At 34.6% G+C, this 21,805-nt stretch overlaps 1 protein-coding gene across 1 annotated transcript; it reads right to left on the bottom strand.

The window, feature by feature from the left end:
- Window positions 1-15,201: 15,201 nt before the first annotated feature.
- LOC143635158 (uncharacterized) lies at window positions 15,202-20,116 on the bottom strand. Its single transcript, XM_077103041.1, has 13 exons — window positions 19,925-20,116; window positions 19,790-19,851; window positions 19,640-19,714; window positions 19,472-19,547; window positions 19,319-19,389; window positions 19,121-19,222; window positions 18,617-18,706; window positions 18,409-18,483; window positions 18,288-18,320; window positions 18,087-18,158; window positions 15,758-15,826; window positions 15,546-15,664; window positions 15,202-15,456 (listed from the first exon to the last, which is right to left on the bottom strand). The coding sequence occupies exons 1-13, from the start codon at window positions 19,977-19,979 to the stop codon at window positions 15,429-15,431; spliced, it is 927 nt and encodes a 308-aa protein (XP_076959156.1). The 5' UTR covers window positions 19,980-20,116; the 3' UTR covers window positions 15,202-15,428.
- Window positions 20,117-21,805: the final 1,689 nt, after the last annotated feature.

Below are 21,805 nucleotides of genomic sequence, written 5' to 3'. Positions count from 1 at the left end.
GTTCCGACGATATCCTTCAAAGATGTGCATTCCTCCGTGGTGTGGCCTTTGGTCCCGTGGAAGTCACAGGATTTGCTCTGATCAGCGTTATGACGCTGTCGGATTATTGGAGCCTTTGGCCATGGGAGTTTCTCGGTGGCAAATATCTCGGTGACGCTTTTGGTGAGTGGCGTCCATCTGAGATTCCGGTTCAACGGGTGCATGTTGTCCCTTCCGCCTAAGAGAGGGCGAGAGCTGCATGAGGTGTCGAAGTTTATCCTTGACTGCCAAATACCAAGCTTCCTCTTCTTATTTTGTCAGGCGGTACGGACGTTATTTTCTCTTGTTCTCTGTGTGTAGAGGTTTGTGCTCTGAGGAAGATTTCTACCCAGTTGCTTCTCCGTCTCGGCGAAGCGCTTAGCTGCCGTCATGATGGCATCCCACGTGGATGGCATGCCATCTTTACCCGTCAACGTGCGGATGAGCTCTGGGTACTCAGCGCCCTGGATGAAAGCGGCGCGAACAAGATCTTCGCTAATGGTGCCCAGACTTAGCTTCTTTGAGTTGAAGCGAGTGATGAAGTCTAGCAAAGATTCGTCTTCCTCTCGGACGCAGTTGAGGATCGTCCACTGCTCTTCAGTATATTTTCTTTGTTGACTGAAGTGCTGGCTGAACTTGTGCTGGAAGTCTGCCCAATCATAGATGTGGTGGACTGGTAGACGATCAAACCACGCTCTGGCTGCCCCGACGAGCGTCATTTGGAACATGTAACACCACGTGGGTTCCGTCCAATTACTGACGGTTGCCCCCGCTATAAATCTATTCAGGTGATTGTCCGGGTCAGATATGCCATCGTAAGTGCATATGTTGGACATCTGTTTGGTACTCTTTGGAGCGATTGCTTCCGCAATGTCCCTTGCGAATTTGGACGTTCCCGCATTCGCAACAGTTGGTCTGAAAGTTTTGGAGAAGTCACGTCGGTTTCCCCCCGTGTTCTTTGGTTTGAAGGTTTCCTCGAAATTTCTCTTCGAGTGGAAGTCTTCTTTACGCTTCCCTTTCGCCCTATGACGAGGGTTTGCGTCACTGTCAGATTCTTCCCAATCTTCATCATCCACATACTCGCAATCGTGCTCATGTTGAGCTGTTGTCTAGTGCTTCCGAATTTGTCATTGGCCTGCTGGAGTGAACGTAAACGTTCGTCCAACTCAGCCTGGAATTCTTTCTGACGTGCTTCCGCCCAAGCTTTAACTTGTTCAAGTGTTTGTTGGGGAAGTCTCGTCTGTTGTTTCTCCACCTGGGTATCAATGAATCCCAGGGGAGGATTGTTTACTGCACTTGCCCCGGCTTGGGTAACCGGGGTAGTGTTCGTAAAAATCGTGTATTCACCGGTGTTCCCCCCAGTAACTGGGGTTGTGGTTACCGGAGTTTCTTGGTCACTCGGTGGCCTTGGCGTTGGAGTAACCTTAACCATCTTTCCAGAAGTTTGAAAAAACTGAGAAAAAGAATTAGTTCTAGCTTAATGCACGGATGGCGCCAATGAAGAAACACTAGATGACCCCTGCAGATTAAGGATAATCTGGGGGTTAAGTAGATGTTTCCCACGAGGGTTAGGTCCAGCAAAGATGGCTATTCTTCTCGACCTGCAAAACACACACCGTGAGCTCGTCACTGAGAAGGGGAGGTTCCTCCTTGTGACCACCCTCCGGCTTGAGAATCAGACTAGATTGCTCTGAATATAAGTGTATATAGAAAGAAATAGCTAGAGAAGGTAAGATAATGATACCGTTCCAAGGTGTTGGAGTATTTATAGCCGAAGGTAGGTTTCCAAGCAGGTACGGCCAGCTGTATATAATATTCCTTTTCCACCAACCACGGGCTACGTTCGTGCCACGATGAGAGTTGGTGGGTAGGCAGCGGCTGATAGTGACATTTTCTACTGGGGCGTGCTCCTCCTCGTACTATTGTCGGTGAGCTGTCACCCTGTGATTGGTTCATGGGCTGCTTTTGTCAGATCTTGTCTATTTGTCCATACCTTGGTAGGTATAGTACAAAAGATCTTCTAGAAGCGTACGGACTGGCTCTTTTGGGCTGGAATATTCCCGCCCTGCTCATTCCTTCAGGTGACATTGCTGAAGTATAAGAGTTAGTGCCTTATGCGTGTAGCCTTACTTTTAGTGCGGGTAGCCTTCCTTCTTGGCTTGTATCCACAGCTGCGGGAACAGGCAGGGTACTGTACCAAGGGAGGCTTTCCTGCGGGAACAGCTGGCTTACTGCGTGTAAGGTCTTCATCTCTGAGCATGGTGGGTCATGCGGATCAAGTTGGTCTTTGCGCAGACGTACCTCTTCAAGGTGTGTCTTGCGGGTCCAACTGGTCTTTGCGGGGACCTACCTCTTCACGAAGGCTCATTAGTGATAAAACCGGGACGTCCACAAAATCAAACCGAAGATCATGATCTTCATTCCTTGAACACCCATTTTGCCCTCAAAATGTTGTATGTGGTAACATGATACACTAATATAACATTTTTTTTCCCTGGATAATTTAAACATGCATTTTATGTGGCTGAAAGTGGTTTTGTTGGTTTTTCTTATAGATCCCTAAATACTAAATAAAAAATATTATTTCACATCTTAGAGAATAAAAACAACGGGCAGAAAGGACAAAACACGAGTAGTCGAGTTTGAACCTGCTGACCAAAATTTCCACGTTGACCTGTCAATATTGTATGCTAATGGCAACCTTTTAACGTTCAAACGTAATACCAATGACTTTTAGTTTATAATGTAAAGTTGTTATCCTAATTTGACCTCCACAGTCAAATATTTACGCCTTAAACCCTTTCTTTCCAATAAATATTAAAACGTGGAGAAATATGGTAAAAATATTATTATTGTGTCTTTCATGAATGATTAAAAAGTATATATTAGATATGTAACATTTAATGTAACCGTTTAATGTCTCTCTCTAGAAGATTATGATATATATAATAATATAAGGGGTTATAATTATAAATTAGAAGCTTTTTGATCATAACATATTTTCTTTAATGAACGACCAAAAACCAGAGAAGATTATGATATATATAATAATATAATTAAATTAGAAGCTTTATGATCATAACATATGTTCTTTAATAAACGAACAAAAAGTAGACTACGTTAAAATGCAATTCCATACATCCGTGATCATAAACATTACTGAGTGGTCTAAACCTACCATCTCCTGCTCGGAGGAAAACTCACAGCCCGAAAACTCATTACGCTAAAACCCGGTTGGAAACGGATTCAAACTTGATATCTTATGACCTCCAACCCAAATCTTCACTTCCATTCTAATGCCAGTTAAATTAAAGTTCATTGTCTATCATAACTTATTAATTAGATCCTATACACAAAGAGATTAGATAAAATGTTGGAGCCGGTATAAGTCAAAATTAGTAGTTTTCTTTTTCATTTTATAAATCATTAGTTTGATTTGATCTATTCACCTCGTCTTCGTCTATTTTAAATTTTATAAATAGAATATTCCGCATATAACTAGAAAGTCAACCTTAATTAGAAGACAAGACTATAAAATGATATTTGCTAAAAACAACTTGTTTTTCTATATGTATAATGATTTCCAGAAAAGAAAATTTATTGTTTTCTTAAAACAACGGTTGAAACCACTTCTAAAGTCCTAATACTTGGGTCATGGGTGAGATTCTTGAAACATGATGTCAATCATCTATATTGATTTTTGATTTTCAAGTCTAACTTATCCAAAAACACTTCCCATTGAATCAAGTTTCAAAACTTGAGGCCTTAAGATCTCAAGCTTTAACCATTATCCTAATTTCATTAGCTAAATAGTTTACCTATAATTCGACATGTGTGGATTTTACAAGGAGGTGTGGGTTTGATACACTTTGTCAAGCTTCTAAATTTCTTAGTTTTTATGATGAAGATGAAAACTTACGCACTCAAAGCTTCATAATAATTGAGATTATTTATTCTTGACTTAATAATACATACACATATATCACTATACGTGCTAACATGGCTTTTAAGTGTCTAAAGTGTCGTAAAGAGTAAACTAAGGTGATATTTTTACACTTTTAACTTTATATATATAATATATCCCAACATATATTAATTTGTTAACATGTGTTCTAAATATGATTGATTATTGCTTTTGGGTAGCAATGATTCTACTTTTTTTCCTTCTTATTGGTGGGGTTTATTGGGGCTTTTTTTATTTATATTTTTCCTCTTTTCCGTTTTCCTTTTGATTGCATGATATAATGAGATAATCTGCAGATATGGAGGGATTCATGTCTCAACCATCACCCCACATTTCCACTCTTTAAAATAAACAATAAATGCTACTTATAATGTTATAACTTTTAGCGTTTTTTTTAACCATATATAAACATTATTTGCAGCCATATTTTTTTTCTCAATTTCATTACTTTTTTAACTATATGAATTTAAATCTATATATAAAACCATGTACATATACAAGGAGACAAATTTGATAAAACAATAACTCTTAACCTATACATCAAACATATAATATCAACTAAGATTCGAGGCACTTATCATGTGAGGCGGCAAATCAAGTATGCAAGATTCAACTATTGATGGAATTGTACAGAGACAACATTAATATTAATTTTAGATTATTGGGATCGGTATCCTATCCTTCTACCATGGCATCACCATTACTTTTGCCTCCAACTATTCCCCACACTAATCAATAGAAATAATTATCTTATACTAAGCAAATTCTAGAAGATAGAAACATGCAACACCCGGTTTGGGGTGTTTAATTTTTATATTAAAAAAATAAGAATTTAGAAGATGTACATAGATTTGTATGTGTTTGGTGTGAGGGTGATTATTATTATATATAATAAAAGAAAACTTTGGTGCCAGTGTCTGATTGGGCCACTTGGCGACATCTTAGTGGTCGGCGACACTTTGTTTTTTCGTTGTTTTTAGTTTCGGAACCTTAACGAACATAACGAAAATCGATCACATGCCAATATTGTTTTTCTTTTTTGTTTTAGTTCCGGCACCGTAACGAATGTGTGGGAAACCGACGGTATTTACGTAGACACACCGCATTTTGTTTTAGTTATGGTACCTTAACAAATGTAACAAAAATCAATCGGATGCCAAATTTGTTTTTTTATTTATTTTTGTTTTAGTTTTGATACTGTAACAAACGTAGCTGAGAGCCTGAGACCAACCGAATTTGCATAAACTCGCCGACTCAACACCCAGGATTGATAACATTCATGTTTTACCGACGCCCGAGTTTTAGTTCCAATGTCATAACGCACGTAACCGAAACCGACGGACATTGTGTCGACTTACCACCTCAATGTCTAGGGACCAACAACTCTTGGGTTTTACCATCGCCCGGGTTTTAACAACCTGTCCGGTTGCGCCGGGTGTAACACTAGTGTCTTTATAAAATCATAATATAAAACTAGTAGGGAATTATCTAAATAGTATTTAAATGATTAATAGATAGTGAAAATAATTCTTATTGCATGCGTTAGTGGTAAATCTATGAGTTTATGTGCAATCTATGCAAGTGGTTTTGATGGGATATGGTCTAGTATACAAGTCCACTAATTAATGAAAGTTGAATTACACGAAATATATCTTTTGTTTGCTGCGATTTCTTGTGTAAAGAGTTTAGCCGTCTAGCAGATTAGCCTGTGATGTATAATTTTAGGTGCATGGTCAGTTGTGTGGTTTGGGATGAGGTACGGTTAAGTAGTGTAAATCCATAAATATAACTAAAGTAGCGGTGTGTGATAGCATGTAGATTACCTTTGTTATAATTCAATGTTCTAGTAAATTGTGAAGTTGTGTTGATTGCAAGAGAATGTCCGAAGGAGATTGCATGAATAAGGTTATGTACATGAAGTACATGAAGATCATACGAATTGGTCTTGTATGATTGATTCTACGTGAAGCAGTTCACATGGATGAAGTCGTGTAGTTCGTCAATTATTCCAGAATTGAACTTGTTTTCAACATGTTTGATATCTGATGATAAAATATCAGTAAGTTGCTACTCGTTACCCAAAACAACATTAACAATGTTCTTGAAATAAAATTTTTAATCATGTCAAATGCTTCACCATTTAGGATTCTTTTGCATTAGAAAGTTGGTATTACCTACAAGTGATTATTTTTTTTTTAGTTTTTTAATAAACAGATTATGGTAGTGATCATACTATTGTTGTAACAATAATAATTATCAAAGGCAAAACAAAGTTGCATACCTTTTCTTTTTACCTAATTATAGAGACTTCATTCACGTCTCATAAAACATGTCTTGTCTAACAAAAAAAATGTATTCTTTGCTCATTTTTGACGAACTTCGCCGAAGATAAAACACACGTTTGACACTACAGTTATTAAAAGATTAATGTAAAAAAAAGGTTTTAAACTACATATTACCAACATACAAAGACATACATATATCTATGAGCACATCATAAAAACATATTACATATAGAGTAGAAATAACTGGCCTTGAGTGCAGTACCAAGACACTCTCATAAGATTGTTACTTCAAAGAAATAGCACGCAACTCAAGTTGCAAGAACAATTCTTCGTTTGTAATATACGAAATTATATTATTTCTTTATTTATGTGCAAAACTGCAGATAACACATTCGTTCAATTTAGATACTTAAACTTACAAATAAGTAAAACATGTAGTAATATTGAGTTGAAAGTGAAGTTTCAAAGACCAACAATATCGTTATCTAAAAAATATATTATTAAACAAAACTATATAAATCCAAAAGTCAAACAAACATATGTGAAAAAAAATATAAAAACGTTGCAAATTAAATAAGCATCTAAATTAAAGTGAAATCTGATATGCAAATAAATTAAGAGATAAAACAATTTACAAATCCTTAAAATAAGCTATATCCAATCTGCATAAAAGAAATTATTTGACCATGAAACCCAAATTTTACTGAAATACCCCACTGAAGTACTTAAGTAAATTAAAACCAATCAACATGAAATTAAATTTTAAAAATAAGTGTTTGATCATTAAAGTCAAAACTCCACCAGAATACCCTACTAAGGTGTTTAGCCCAAAACATTAAAGCTACCATATTCAATAATCTGATAATTTAAATTTGAAAGTACAAAACCTAATTCACTTCATCTTGAAGCCTCTTATTAAAATTAAACATAAATTTGTAGATCACAATTTTTGAGTTTATCAGTAAAGCATCTAACATAAAATCAAGACGAATCTGGATGTGGTCGAACCTATAGAAACAAAGATGAATAGCAGCGATGACTTTCTTTTAGATCAATTAGAGTTCTATTGTAACAAACCGCTCCAACAATAATAATAATAATAATAATAATAATAATAATAATAATAATGATAATAAAAATAATAAATGAACATGATTTAGAAAGGTGTAAAGTTTCAGCAACTTATCCAGCCATGATTTTGTTATCAGGATCATAAACCTCAAATGATCTTCAATAGCTAACAAAGCCATAACGAAAAATAACCCTAATCAGAACAATAATAGAAATAACATTTTGAAATTGAATACAATAATAATGAAAAAACCTAATTAATAAAGAACTATGAATCTTTAATAGTTAACAAAGGCCGATCTTAAATATATAACAAAATCCAATCAATTTTAGGTATACATATAGATTAGGGGCAATGATACAAATTACTTATTGATTTAGATTTGAAATTAGCATAATAAGAAAAAGACGCATGCAAAAAGAAGATTCAAAATTAGTGCGCAATTAATGTGTTGTTGAAGCGATGCAATCGCACCATGAAATTGTTGATTGAAAGATAATGTTTTGCAATTGTGAAGATAGAGAAAACTTTCAATCCACCATGACCTTCGCTCAACGTTCTCCCTATTTCAATCCACACCATCGATAGGTGGGTGTAAGTATGGTCTTGCAGGCAGAGGAAAAAGAAAAATGTTAAGATGAGTTTTTATGACTCGTGGGCTATCCGGGTTTCATTAAAAGCCCTATACCCATCAAAGCGGTTCAAACACATAAAAAGACTAAATTTACAAATGAAACAATATGGGGGCTTGAGAAGGGGCGAGAGTGACCAGAACGCGGCACGTAAGATATTAAAGGTTTCGTTAGTATTACGAGGTTATTTTATATTACTCGTTTCTAACATATATATATATATATATATATATATATATATATATATATATATATTTGATTTTAATTTTATGTTTTGTAAGGAAGTTAATAATTATACACTTAGGATTTGATGATGAAAATTGTTTCACAAATAAATTAGATGTCATAACCCGGTTTAAAAGTTAAATGGGTTTGGTAAAACCCATGACCCGCTTCTTTTTTTAAATATAAATTTGTTTCTTAATTATAAATCATATCTTTTAAAAAAATAATAAATACTAATTTTTTTTAGTATATCCCTATTTTATAGAATTTTCATATCAAATATTTGGTGAGATTAATTTTTAATTTAATGAGATGTTATAACCCGTTAAGGACTGCCTGGGTTTGGTAAGACCCATGCCCATGAATTCGGGTAAAATGCATGAGAAACCTTCAATTAAAAATCAAGAAATCTGGTGGCTTCTATAAAGGGAGGAGCGACCGTATCGCGACACGTAAGATTTTTGAGCTTTCGATTATATATATAAATATATATATACTAGTTTTTATCTCCCGTATTACGTGGGCTGTTTTACATTACTCGTTTTTATTATTTATATACTTTTTGGGTTTAATTTTATTTATTGTAATGAAATTTATACTATACTTAGAGTCTGATGATAAAAAAGTTTCACAAATAACTAAGATGTTATAACCCGGTTTAAAAATTATCTGGGTTTGGTAAGGCCCAAGACCTGCTAATTTTTTTACTATAAAATTGTTTCTAATTATAAATAATATTTAAAAAATCATATAATAATTTTTAGTATATCTTATTTTATAGGATTTTCACATCAATAATTTGGTGAGAATAACTTTTAATTTAATGAGATGTTATAACTCGTTTAAGGAATATTTGGGTTTGGTAAGACCCATATCCGTGAATTCGGGTCAAATGCATGAGAAGCCTCCATTTAAAAATCAAACAAATATGATGACTCCAAAAAAGGGGGAGCGACCACATCACGACACTTAGGATTTTTATGTTTTCGTTTGTATATATATATATATATACTAGTTTTTGTCCCCCGTATTATGGGGGTGTTTTATATTGTTTGTTCTAATATTTATTTATTTTTTAAATTTATATTTTTTTATTAATTGAAAGTTAATAATATACTTACGGTTTGATAATAAATTGTTTCACAAATAAATGAGATGTTATAACCCGGTTTAAAAGCTATATGGTTTTGATGAGACCTAAGACCCGTTTATTTTTTTTACTATAAAATTGGTTTTTTTTTAATTATAAATAATATTTATGATAGCTAATAACATACTCATGGTTTGATCAGACGTTGTTTTATATTGTTTGTTCTAATATTTATTTTTTTTAATTTATATTTTTTTATTGTATGAATATTAATAATATATTTATGGTTTGATGATAAATTGTTTCACAAATAAATGAGATGTTATAACTCGGTTTAAAAGCTATATGGTTTTGATGAGACCCAAGACCCGTTTATTTTTTTACTATAAAATTGGTTTTTTAATTTAAATAATATATATATCTTTTTAAAATAAATAAGATATTAATTTTTAGTACATCCTATTTTATAGGATTTTTACATCTATAATTTGGTGAGAATAATTTTTTATTTAATGAGATGTTATAACCCGTTTAAGGAATATCTGGGTTTGGTAAGACCCATACCCATGAATTCGGGTCAAATGCATGAGAAGCCTTCATTTAAAAATCAAGCAAATCTGATGACTCCAAAAAAAGAGGGAGCGGCCACATCGCGACACATAGGATTTTTATGTTTTCGTTTATATATATTATAGATTGTGTGTGTGTGTGTTTGTTTTTGTTTTTGTTTTTAATAAATATTCAAGCTTTTTAAGTTGAAACCGGTCTTAAATCATTCTCAAACAAAGCTCAAAGATGCCTAATAAATACTCGTTAGTTTGAACTTAGCTTTAAAATTATCTAATATCTAAATACTTAAAAAAGTAACAAACCCTTACCTTTAACATAAGAATCCAAATTTCCATGAGAAAGAATCTTGAGGGTATCACAAAAACATTCATTGTTAGGAAAACAATGTAAACAAACACCACCAAACCCACTTCACCAAATATAAATACATTATCTTTTAAAGTTTGTTTTTTGATTTAATTTGCCCCCTTTTGGTGAATACTTTCTCGAATTCTCCAAATTGGATGATTGGATGAGCTTAAAGAAGGCTATAAATGTTGACCCTTATTAAATTGACCAAGTATTATGGATAGTGATGTTTCTCAAAGGGTGTTGAGGACCATGACTTCATCATAGATAGCATCTTTTGAGTTTGAACTGGTCTAAAGTTTTAATGCTTCAATAGTTATTCAAATCAATAAAAATTAACTAAGTGCTTTATCAAGAACTGATTTATACATGAAAAACAATAAAATTACATTTAATATCTTTTTTTTAAGTTTCAGAGTTGATGACACAGTGACAAGAAGTGCTTTATCTAGATTTAACTATTTTAATTGGTTTAAAGTTATGAGCTTTTAAATTTTATATATTTTTATAGGGTTTCTTTTTATAAAAGCTTCAATGATAGTGCTAATATTTTTATAGCATAATAATAAAGTATTCACACAAGAATATATGTTCGTCACTGAAAGCCATTTATATCTTACAAGATAATCACGTCTTACCAAGCCATATATAAATGTAATTGTATAGGAGTTTGAATTTTTTGACATGATATGAACAAACTATACGAATATCAAATGAAATTTGTGTCTTAAGCTTTAGTCTAAACGGGTTTGGTCAGTTTCAGGTTGAAGTGAAAAACAACAAACATGATTATCAAAACAGGTGGTGCTCATATCGACCTGACGAGTTCGTGAGTTGACATGTTTAACCAATTTGATCTTTTACGTATGTCAAATCAATATGTGAAACTCATGTCGAGTCGATGTTCGTTTATCTTACACATTCATGCTTTCGTGTCAACTTTTCGATTTTTTGCAAAATTAACTCGCCAATTACGTATTTCCTTGACATGCATGATATACCCAATGATCGATCTCGTTTATTTTGAACCGAAGGCAAAATGAAAATAATGAAAATATCATAGGGATTGGGCTTTATGACGATGACTTAGGCCCAAATTAATAGAATAGATAAGACAGCTAAGAAGTGAAAGAAAACCGGTTCCGTACATGACCCAGAACCAGTTCCGGGTCGTACCCACTATACTTTGTACCCGGTTTGGATTTGTTTATACCCTGAAACCCTTACCGGTTCTATCATTTGTTTTTGAGATCAGTTCCAACCCGGTTCCACATCCTATCCAAAATAACAGGTTCCACCGGGATTGCATTTACTCAACTCAAAAGTGCCATTTATAACCGTTGGAACAGGATTTTTATATCTTCCAAATATATAATTTGGTGTTGGATTAATTGGTTGAGTATCCAAGTCAAAAACACCAAAAAAAAACTTCTCGGTTTATAGTCACGACTCACCTACACTTATAAAAACGCCAAAAAAAACCTTCCACCACCACCACTTGTTATGGCAAGCAAAAACAAAGGCAAAAAGAAGGCGCTTTCTTCATCCGTTTTTATTGACCCGATCGGCGTTGAAAATGACCCCGAGGTTGCACGGGTCATCCGTATAAGCGCAAAGAAGATGTATGACGCAATTGGGATTTGGTGGAGTTGATCACTAGAGACCTTAAGGCTCGTTGCAAATTTTGTGGCATTTTTTTGAAACGTGATTCGAACTCAGCTCTACAAATGCTAATCGTAAAGAAATTTTGCAAGGCGTTTAAAGAAGTTCCTGCATCGGACCAAGTCGAACTGGGTCGAGATGGTACCATATTTTGTTACAACATGAAATGGGTTCATGATAGAATGACGAAGTCCGTGATTCAAGAATGTTTGTCCTTTAACCACTTTGATAACCCTCGTTTGACGGTCATGATTCGAGACTCTTCAACATTGCTACACTCATGTAAGTCGTACTACCCTTAGACGTCATTGTCTATAATTATGGAATGTGCAAAAAAATAATTTAATTGAGTGTTTTCAAACTGTACAAACGGGTGTGAATATAACTAGTGATATTTGATCGGCACCACATGGTTTACCGGAATCCTGCCTTTGTGCCACCGCTCATTGGGTTGATCTGGTTTGCGGTTAAAAGTGCATTTGAGAGTTAGAGAAGTGGCTTAACTAGTCTTAAACATAACATATCTATTCATAGTATGTGTGTGTATAATATAGTCAAAAACCGATTCCAAACGTCTATAAACTGCTATATAGTCGTGGAACCGGTTTCCAATGGTCAAATTACATGTAGATACACAAAACCCGGACCCGACCCGGTGTACCCAACCCAGAGCCGGTTCCTACCCGTACCCAACCTCGGGTACGACTTGGTATGGGATTTGTCACTGGAACCGGAACCGACCCATACCCACCGGTACCGAAACCGGAAATACCCAGTCAAAATCCGACCCTACCCGAAATCCCCAAAAACCCGGTCAAATACCCGACTATACCTGAAACTAGAGGTGCACAAGAAACCCGTACCCGGAACCGGACCCGAAAAAAATACCCGGAACCGGTTTTTTTTATACTCGGGTATTCTATACCCGAAACCGGAACCGACCCTACCCGTAGGGTATGGATAGGGTATGCATTTTGAGGTCAATACCTGTACCCGGAACTGTACCTGATTTATACCCGTAAATACCCGGACCCGGTCATACCCTATACCCGATTATACCCGATACCCGATACCAATTTTCTAATACCCGAAATAATATGTGAGTTTTTATAGTATATTTTTATGTTTACTTCACAACTTTTATGTTTAAGGTTTTGTAAAATGCATATTACTAAGTAAATAATTTATAATTAAGTGGATTTATGGTTTTTGTAATATAGTTTAATTATTTTTATAAACTACAAAGCAAATTTAAATTTTAAACAAAGTAAAAAATGTATAAAAAATTACAAATTCGAAACCAGGTATTAGTATCCGGTCGTACCCGGTTCCAATACCCGAACCCGATCATACCCTACCCGGGTACATAGGGTTGAGTTTTTCTCCTCAATACCCTACCCGATTTCTCTCAATACCCGATCATACCCGAACCCGGGTATTAGAAAAACCCGATTTGTGCACCTCTACCTGAAACCGGTTTCTACCCGACCCGGTTTTGATTTTTGTTGACCATACCCGGTCACGTTTCTTGAAAATACCGTGTTTGTGCACCAAGTTAAAAACTCTTTATTTACTTAACTTTTTGAAATATAAATGGTTCAAAATCATATTTATAAAAGGCTTTTTACTAAATTTTTATTCTCTAAGAAATCTGCATTTTGTCTCCCTGGTATATGGACCAAATCGACAGGTTAAACACTAAAAAAGATTTTGCGAACTTTGGACCATTGTGATATTTTGGCGGGTCAGTCTGTGCCTTTGCCGTCAGTTGACCGTGAGTTGACTGACCAAAAACGTTAAAATTACCGTTTTACCCTTGAGCCTATAATTAATTCTAAAACTTGTATTTCAAAGTCGTGTAGAGGCTGGGGTTCAAACCCCTGACCTCTTGTTTAACAACAAACAAAACTTACCATTTGAACTGATCTAATGTTTGTTATACTTACATAATATGAATTATATATTCATCACTTCCTCATCATCATCTACTTATCTTCATCATCTCCATATACCAAATGATTAATCAATCACTGAAGCATTTTATAAATCAAATATAGATGAACAAGCCTTTTGTTCTTTATCACTGAAGCCAACAACCACCGTCTCCGGTAACAACCGCCCGCCCGTCACCGCCGCTACCACCTACCTTTCTCTCACTTCAATTTGTCTCTTCTCTTTTCTCATCTTCTCTTAAAATTGATCGTCGCCTGGAAACTTTGATTTCGAAAACATGACAGATCTCGTTCAATGAAATAATAATAATAATAATAATAATAATAATAATAAGAATAATATATAATAATAGTAATCATTAGTTGACCGTCGTCACCAACCACCACCACCAAACAGAAATGGTACTGCAGCATACCAACTCCATGTTTTATTGCTATTTATGGTGGTTCTTATCTGAGTTACAATCTCTTTTCCAACTCCATCCTCAATAGGCATGGGCCCACCTGAAGTTCAGATTATAATAAATTTATAATAAAACACATTTCCCATCAAACAAAAGTAATGGAAAATGAATGAACTTATAGTGAATTCAACTTTAGCATGTTCCTTGTTTTTGTACAGTGATCTACCCAGTCATGAATAGAAAACATCAATTAAAATAGTTTAAAACTCCATGGATTTATTTGCTCATGTACCAAACCAACCAAACAGATCTAGGAATCGTCCAACCCCATCATCTTCCGCCGTCGTCACCGGCGAGATGACGTCACTATTCTCATCCACCTTCATTCCATCAAACCCACTTCACAAACACCTAACCAAACCACCAACCACCACCACCAAACCCTACCGTTCGTCATCACCTCCGGCAAAGGCGGCGTCGGCAAGACCACCACCACCGCCAATGTATGGTATGTATATACGTAGGGATCATTTTCAAGAAAAGTGGGCAGATCTGAAAAATCTTGAAATGGGGGTGCGGCGGGAGGGTGGAGGTGCGGCGGGGAGGGTGGACGGGAGGGTGATGAGGTTGATGATGAAGCTTCATCAGATCTACTCTATTATTATTATTATTAATTTATTGTTATTATTATAATGTACGATGACAATTTTACCCTTCACCATTAACAGTCAACGCTTGGTCAACTGACGGTAGGAGTCAGAGGAACCCGCCGGAGAAACATAGGGGCCCAAAGTTCGCAAAAACTTTTTCAGGGGCAAACCCATCGCACGACGATATAAACCAGGGAGACAAAATTCAGAATTCTCTTATTCTCTCTCTCAATTAAACAAACTTGGAAATTTATAAGCATGTGAAAATTCAACAATTGGATCAACAAAACTCAAAAAATAATACGTAAAGTGTAATTATTTTAGTACAGTGAACAAATCGATAATATCCAATATATTACATGGACGATTTTTGAAACATACTACAAAACATGTATGTGAAACCAATTACATACATAAGTTCATCATCTAATAAAAACATAGCTACCCACAAAAGGATTAAAGGTATGCTTCAATGTTTTGGCTTATTGGGCACTAGTAGAGTGCACATTACATATGACTATCATTCTTCGCATTATACTTATACTCTTTCTTTGGTTCAAGAGCTGAACTTGACAGTATTTCTCCTGTTTCATAAAAGCAATGACAAAACAACATTATTATATATAAAAACATAGCTACGAGAAAATATGCAAAATGTTGTTGGTGTGAATACCTGATCAACTTTCTCGGTTGACAGTCTGATCCGGAGGAAATATCTTCTGATAAGCCAGTTGTTGGCGACTTATTATTAACGTCACCTGAACCTAAAGTGTCGGCTATTTCCTTCACGCCCTGGAGAAGAATAATGCCCACATGAATATCATGCCATTTTGTAATTTATCAATTATTTGACTATAAAATTTTATTAAAAAATAGATATGTAACCTCAAGACTCAGTGTTCCTCCTGATGTGAGATAACCAGCAAAGGATTTGCTAGCAAGTTTGAGTTGTTCCTGTAGTTTAAAAATGAATAAGCAAAAATAATGAGAGATAATCAAGAGATTGGAATATATGCCATGGGACATGATCTTGGATATATAGTTTATGCAATCTGTTAAGAGTAGGACTGGAATTTAACTTTTATGACAAAAGAAAAAAAATGAAATTTTCAGTTGTACTTAATGTTTAACAACTTCATTCTCACTAAAGTGCCAACAAACAAGCCATACTAATTTGGTGAACAGGGTTCATTGATGCAGTTTATGTGTTACTTGGTTTGAGATACTTTACAAAAACAAATAATTTGAATTCGAATTCAAATATCAAACTGAACCAAATTAGGGGTGTGGATTTCTGTTTGATTTTACTTGGAAGTTGGAACTTAATTTGCATATATTAATCCAAAAACCCTTATTTGTTCCAAGCTCGCCCCAAAGATAATTTGGTCCAAACCAACCCGAATTGGCTTTAAGCATAGCATTACATAATGACCCTTAACTAAATAAAAAAAATAAAATAAAAAGGGGATAGAAGAAATTGTAAAAAGTTGAGCAAAACAATAATAAAGGAGACTCTAGAGACTTGATACACCAAGTCCTGAAACTATGGTTAGAAACTGATTTTGAATCTTTCAGCATACCTATAGAGAGTTAACTTTACAATTACATTGCCTTAACTAAATAAAAAACTAAGAGCCCTATGCAGTTTCAAAACCTAGAGTCAAATATACCATGGGACTCATGCAACAAAATCACTCAAAAACACTCGATTCATTGAAAAAATTGAGCATGGAAGGTAGCGAATAAGTTGAGTTTGTTGGTGGTGTTCTTCACTCGTGTTAGGTGTACAATTTCTCAGTTCTCACCAAACCCTAATTGAATTATGAGCTATTAAGTGTATTTTAGTCACGTCTGTAGCATGCTACCATTCGTTGTGTTAAACTGGTTGTCAAGTCACTGATTTCGTGAAGTTCATAGAGTGGTTATCTAATTTTAAAAGAAATGGTAAGAGACATTTCAGATGGTAAAAGGTTGCAACCAATTTTCGTTAGGCTGAAAGCAACACACCCAACAGCAGACTTTGGGCCAAGAGAGACAGAGACGCAGGCTAGGATCTGTCACTGTCGATATATATTTTGAGAAGATACCAATCGGTTTTAGTGAAATAAATTGGCACAACTTATAATACTAAAGGGTTCATAGTGCACACGGAAAAACTGACATAAGTGGGAATCTATCAAATGACTTTGAACACGAAGGGCCCAAGACATAAAATGAAGTTCCCTTAGCATGTATCACTCGACTTGTAGGGTAAGCATACGGAGAAGGCAAACTACCATAGGTCTATTTATCTTAAGGTGAGCTCGTGTGTATTTTAATCTACTAATGTTAGAACTTAATCGGGTTTGTTCACATGAGAAAACATGTGTGGAACAGGTTGGTGCATAATCTTGGTGAGCAACAAAGATAAAAGGAGTCTGATTGGGTGAAGGGAGTTTTAGCCTTTTAATTTAAATTGCAATTTGATTAAATCATTAAATGTTAGGTTAAAATATCAGGTCTTTATTTTGTTTTCTAATTGAGTTGGTTTAGGATTTTTTTTATCTTTCAAGTTTGGTCTACTACAATGGACCATGAAGTCTATAGTTTTCTAAGTTAATTCCGGTTTTATTTCTCAAAAAATATTCGATCTTGTTGATCAAGAAGCTGTATTTTTTTCATCTTTTTCTTCCTGTTCTAGTTCTTCAATCTGATCCAAACTATCAATTGAATTCAATAATTTTTAGTTTTGATATTCTAATTTCCTCGGGTAATAAAATTAGATAAGGATTAAAACAATAAGAAATATATTTTAGAATCCGAACGGATAATCTTTAACAGGCTAACAAGCATATCCGATACCTGAGAGTATACCCGACACCCAACACATACCCCGACAAGTATTGGGCCCGGATATGGGTCTGGGATAACCACTACCAGCCCCATTTCCAACCCTAACAAAGATACGTATTATTAGAATGGATGCAGTGGATCATTTCATTCCACCGCGCACTCCATTAAGCTGTTACCTTGATAGTACAGGACTACAGGGAAACTAGTCATCTAATGAATAATTGTGTACTAATATTGATGTGTAACCCACTAGATATCTTTTGTGATATGTTTTCCCTTCTCTTTTTCAGCTTAATGAAACTATTTGGTAGTTATATCAGCTTATTATGCAGAAAAGGTGAAGCAAACTAAAATAGCTAGCTATAAAGAATAATAATATTACCTGTGCCTTGCCAGTCATCTTAGTTCCTTCAGCCTTGTTGCAGAGGTACCACACTCCAAGGTTAGTTAGATCCTATTTACAAAATTAATGTTACTCGTTAGTATATACTTCATACAATAATCACAGCCGATCACTAGTGAAAAATAAATTCTAAAAAACATGTGACATGATAAATCTTCACAAAAATGACATTTTGTTTACCTGTTTCTCTTCCAATGTCATTATCTTGCCATTCTGCAGTATGTCATAAAGAGTGTTAAAAAATGAAATAACACAAGGGCATCTGTCACCTGTATCATGGATATTATGAAAGAACACTCACCAAACCAGAAACCATTTGATTAAGTGAATCCAAGTCATAGCCTATTTGGGAAAGATCATCACGGACATCACCCACCTGTTTCACAAGTCAATTACTCAAATATACTTCTTCAATAAGTTTCATTGACCGATATTGCTTCGGGTAAATCAGATATTCTAGAAGTTATAATTTAAATAACTGGTTTGATAATTAGGCCTCACGAACATACCTCGCTTCTAATCAACTTGGATATTTCCACTTGCTGGTCCATTTTTCCATCCAAGTTCTCAATCCTCTGTGTCAAATGCTTCTTGGCAGCCTGATTAATAAGAACAAAGAATTAAGAAAACATGATATTAAATGCAATACTGCAGAATTACTAAAGAAATAAAAATGATGTCAAATAAAGAAAGATAAATTTTAGTTTACATAATAAGATGCCACAGGATCTGCAGTCACATATAATCATGTTCGTGTTCAACAATAATAATAACATTCATCTCTAACAATATACATATACACATATGTATATGTACGTCATGTACACACATACACATTCATATGGCATATGAATCAATAATGGGACCGACGCATGCTTAATATAGTAGTCAGTAATCCTTATGATATGCAACTGAGCCAAGTTCTTGCCAAAGGTACTTCGATATATGATACATGATAAAGCAAAATACAAATTATGCAAAAAGATTAGCTCTAGTCTCTAAAAGAAACTTACAGCAAGGGCATCTGACACTTGTTCCAAATGCTTTGTCAAGTTCGACACAGCAGTTGTCATGTTCTTCTTGGTCACATACATGAGGTCCGAGAAAGAATAACCCTAAACATACATTTAACATAAAGACGGCAAACTTAACACGCTTTAAATTAACCCAAAATTCCACAAATTGAAATTGAGTTTTATGAACAACTAAACCTTCCACCACATGTATCCGTAACCCACGGCGCCCAGGGTAGCAGCTGGTACCGCTAAAGATGTTACACTACCTGCATCAACATGAGGCATACAACATATATAAACAGTTTAAAACAAAAACATATAAACCGCTGGCGAACCAATAATACATACCAGCAGCACCGGCATTGAGAACAGTGATCTGCCTTGAAGAAGCCAGCTGGCGAACTTCCATTGCCAATCTTCGAACCTGAAAATATTATTATTAATTTTTATTTATAAACTAAGTTTGTGATAAAGTGAAATTTGAGGAAATAATAATAATAATAATAATAATAATACCTGAGCAGCAATTGCATCTGCATGATCAGCTTCACCTCCCTCTCCTTGTTTTTGTTCATATCCTTTCACCAAAGCCTGACATAATTTCATAATCAACCTAAGTAATAATTTAATTATGTGATTTAATCAATGGAATAAAAATAATAATACCTGAAGTTCGCCCAATAGATCAGAGAGTTTGCCATTTTGCATCAACAGCGTACCAGTGTACCCTATAAATAATAGACAAATTAGGGTTTGTATATATGTATGAAAAGAAAAAAGAAAGTGGAAAGGAAAGGAAACCTGCTCCGACAATAAAGATGATCTTAGAGAACCCCATTCCAGCTTGCATCGCCATCACGGACGGAGGATTGATATTAATTAATTTGCAGAAACAAACGAACGAATGAATTAGAGATTTTTTTGTTACAAAAGGGATGGGAATGGGAATAGGATGACTAGTTCAACCTTTTTAAGTGTTAAACGACGTCGTTCTCTTCTCTCATAGATGCGAAACCAAACACGAAATTAATAAAATCTTCCGGCTTTTTTTCTCCAAACAAATAAGGCTAAAACCGAATTAAAATGTCGGTTCTTGAGATTTAAAAAATGGTTCGTTTTCGGGGTTTCTAGTCTTGGTTTTTTCGGTTTTTGGCCTCGCTTTTTTCTGTTTTGCCATTTTGCTTGAAAAATATGGTAAGAAGAAAAAAAGTAGTTGAAAATAATGAATTTGAAGCTAAATTCTTTTGTTGGTTAATGACGAGATTATTTATATAGATTTGAGTTAACGTATATGAGTTAAATTATTATAAAATACATAAAATTTAAAATTGAAAATGAAAATCTATAATTTCGCCTTTTTCAATTTTAATTATACGCAAAACCAAACTACTTTTTCCGAATTTGTTACTTTGGCTTTGTTTTTTCAGTTTTTTTTAGCTTCATAATGGCATCAGTGTTGGTTAAAGATTTGTTGTTTTAAATTATGTGGGTTTAAAATCATGTGCTAATTAAAAAACATGTAAAATAATAGTATATTTAGAGTGTGTTTGAGTTGTCGTTCTAAAATAAGTTACTTCAACCAACGATCGTTTGTTGTGATGCACATGAAATATGTAAGTGAGGTCGTTTGTTATTAATAAAGTAATAAAAAGGTAATTATATACAACGTGGAAAGCGTCATAAATTTGTCTGCATCAAGGAATTACAACATCACACTTCACTTGCTGAGCGTTCAGCGTCATATTACGCACATCGCACATGCACATTTTAACGATCTCTAAATATAGAAAATTGCAACTTTAGTTTCTACTTTATTTTTTAAATTAATTAAGTTATACAAAATGACTATATTACCAATATGATTTTTTATCTAACACCCATTATGGTAGTTAATCAATAGGGCTCGTAACTCAGATCATTTAGATTAATATAACATCAAGTTAACTTCATATGTGCTTTTCAATGCTCAATGTATGGTTTCGACCATAAATTAACACGTATGAAATTACTCTCAAGTAATTCTATAACAACACAATCACTTCATAGTAAAGATGTTAAATGCTCCCTACCTCACTCTTCAACAAATATCTCATGTCATGTTATCCATGTCTCCTAATTGGATGAAAGACGATTCTAACGAAAAATGTAATCCTTTTTCTAATGGCGATGAGTGAAAGTTTTATAATCCCAAATTCACTTGAATTCAATTGAAATCGACGCCAAGAAACTCTTTGTACACCGGGTTCGGTTGAGTTGATATTTTACTTCAACACAGCTAAGCATTCCACCACATGGATGGTGATACATGTGAGAACGAATTTGTACCTTTAATCAAGGCTAATTAAGGAGTATGATGGGCTTGTTAGATTAGCAAGTGATGTAAGGCCCCGTTACCGGAAGCCCTACTTTCGCGTCGGATTTACTCATAAACACAGTTCTTCAAATCAGAGTTTATTAAAACTTTTCGCGGAATATAAAACATCAATCATTTGTTACAAATCATTCAATCTTTTCTTTGATACCATAACACAAAACTTTATATTTAAAACATCTTTACTTCTTTCTTCAGATGCCAGCCGTTCAATCCATGCCGTGTGTCATCCTCATGCTAACTCTATAATCAGCTCACCTGCGTGCATACTAAAAGTCAGCTACGCTGAGTGAGTTCTAGTTAATCAAGCA

The sequence above is a fragment of the Bidens hawaiensis genome, unplaced genomic scaffold (assembly GCF_021521415.1).
Source record: "Bidens hawaiensis isolate Kalapana, Puna unplaced genomic scaffold, B.hawaiensis_p1.1 tig00007412_1, whole genome shotgun sequence".
NCBI classification, from domain to species: domain Eukaryota; kingdom Viridiplantae; phylum Streptophyta; class Magnoliopsida; order Asterales; family Asteraceae; genus Bidens; species Bidens hawaiensis.
Note: the sequence above shows the minus strand (reverse complement) of the source record. Positions and strands in the feature narration are given on the sequence as shown.